Genomic DNA, 1,143 nt, shown 5'->3' with positions numbered 1-1,143 from the left:
TATATATATATATATATATATACACACACACACATATATATATATATAAATACACACACACACACACATACATACATACATACATATATAAAACCTGATTACTGAAAGATGTTAAAAGATATGATACTAGGTAATAAATTAGATATGATACTGGGTAATAAATTGGAGGTGATAGGTTATAAATCATGAACAACATTGGTTAACTTCATTGAAAACTATAGGTTTTATCAATGGTAAACAAACGTGCTGGTGAACGACAGGCTTTGTAAACATGACTTACTCAAACAAAACCATTATAATATATAAACATATTCCATTTAATCCCTGAAACCGGTTGCTGGAGAAGCTAATTAAAGTAGTTTTGACTCCCACCACAGACAATTAATAAAAGCTCCCTGAGAAATGAACCCCCCAGAGTGATTTAAAAACCCATTAGACTTCGTAAAGTAACGAATAAAAATAACAAGAACAGTGCGCAGTAGCTATGCTAACTATCATCGCTAGCGATAAAAAACGAGATTAATATAAGACTAGCCGGAGGCTAATGTGTGTATGATTGACATATTATTAATATGAATGTTTCCCGCGCCAGCTGTGCTAGCAAAATGAACATTTTGATAGATATAAATATGTTTTCACGCGGTAGCAGTTGAACCGCGACGAGCCGAAGAGGAAACCCCTGTTAGCCAGGGGTATCTGCACTGAACGCAGCGACGCGCCGCGCCGCGACACACTACAACGCTCCCGTTACAATCAACGAATCTGTCTACGCTGCAAGCTCGCGATCAGCGTCGCTAAAAATAAAGGAAGCGTTTGATGGTCTCTCTCAAATCAATGATGCCGCATTCACTTACACGTAGATGATGGACACGAGGTGCATGAGCCAGAGCACGATGAACAAGAGAAAGCCGAAGATGGAGAAGCCTTGCAGGGCTAGATCGAGCAGGGCCATGGCTGTCCTGTGTCCGGATGCGCTGACACCTCAGTGTTCGGCCCTAATGCTGGAGCTCTCTCTCTCACACACACACAATCTCTCACACACACTGCGCCGAGCAGGCGGGTCTGCGGGAATCAGCGCATAGCAGAGAAGTGATGACGCGTCATGGGTGGGGCTGCGGTCGAGGTGGGTGGAGTCTGCCGGAT

At 42.8% G+C, this 1,143-nt stretch overlaps 1 protein-coding gene across 1 annotated transcript in view; it reads right to left on the bottom strand.

Annotated features, from left to right (window-relative positions):
• Positions 1 to 1,143, bottom strand: part of ugcg (UDP-glucose ceramide glucosyltransferase) — a 27,226-nt gene extending 26,083 nt beyond the window's left edge. Inside the window, exon 1 of the mRNA XM_016557775.1 lies at positions 855 to 1,143. Coding sequence (XP_016413261.1) covers positions 855 to 952 — 98 coding nt within the window. The 5' untranslated portion in view covers positions 953 to 1,143. The remainder of the gene's footprint in view (positions 1 to 854) is intronic.

Source organism: Sinocyclocheilus rhinocerous, unplaced genomic scaffold, assembly GCF_001515625.1.
Source record: "Sinocyclocheilus rhinocerous isolate Xijiao unplaced genomic scaffold, SAMN03320098_v1.1 scaffold317, whole genome shotgun sequence".
NCBI classification, from domain to species: domain Eukaryota; kingdom Metazoa; phylum Chordata; class Actinopteri; order Cypriniformes; family Cyprinidae; genus Sinocyclocheilus; species Sinocyclocheilus rhinocerous.
The sequence above is the reverse complement of the archived record's forward strand: the minus strand, read 5'-3'. Positions and strand labels throughout refer to the sequence as shown.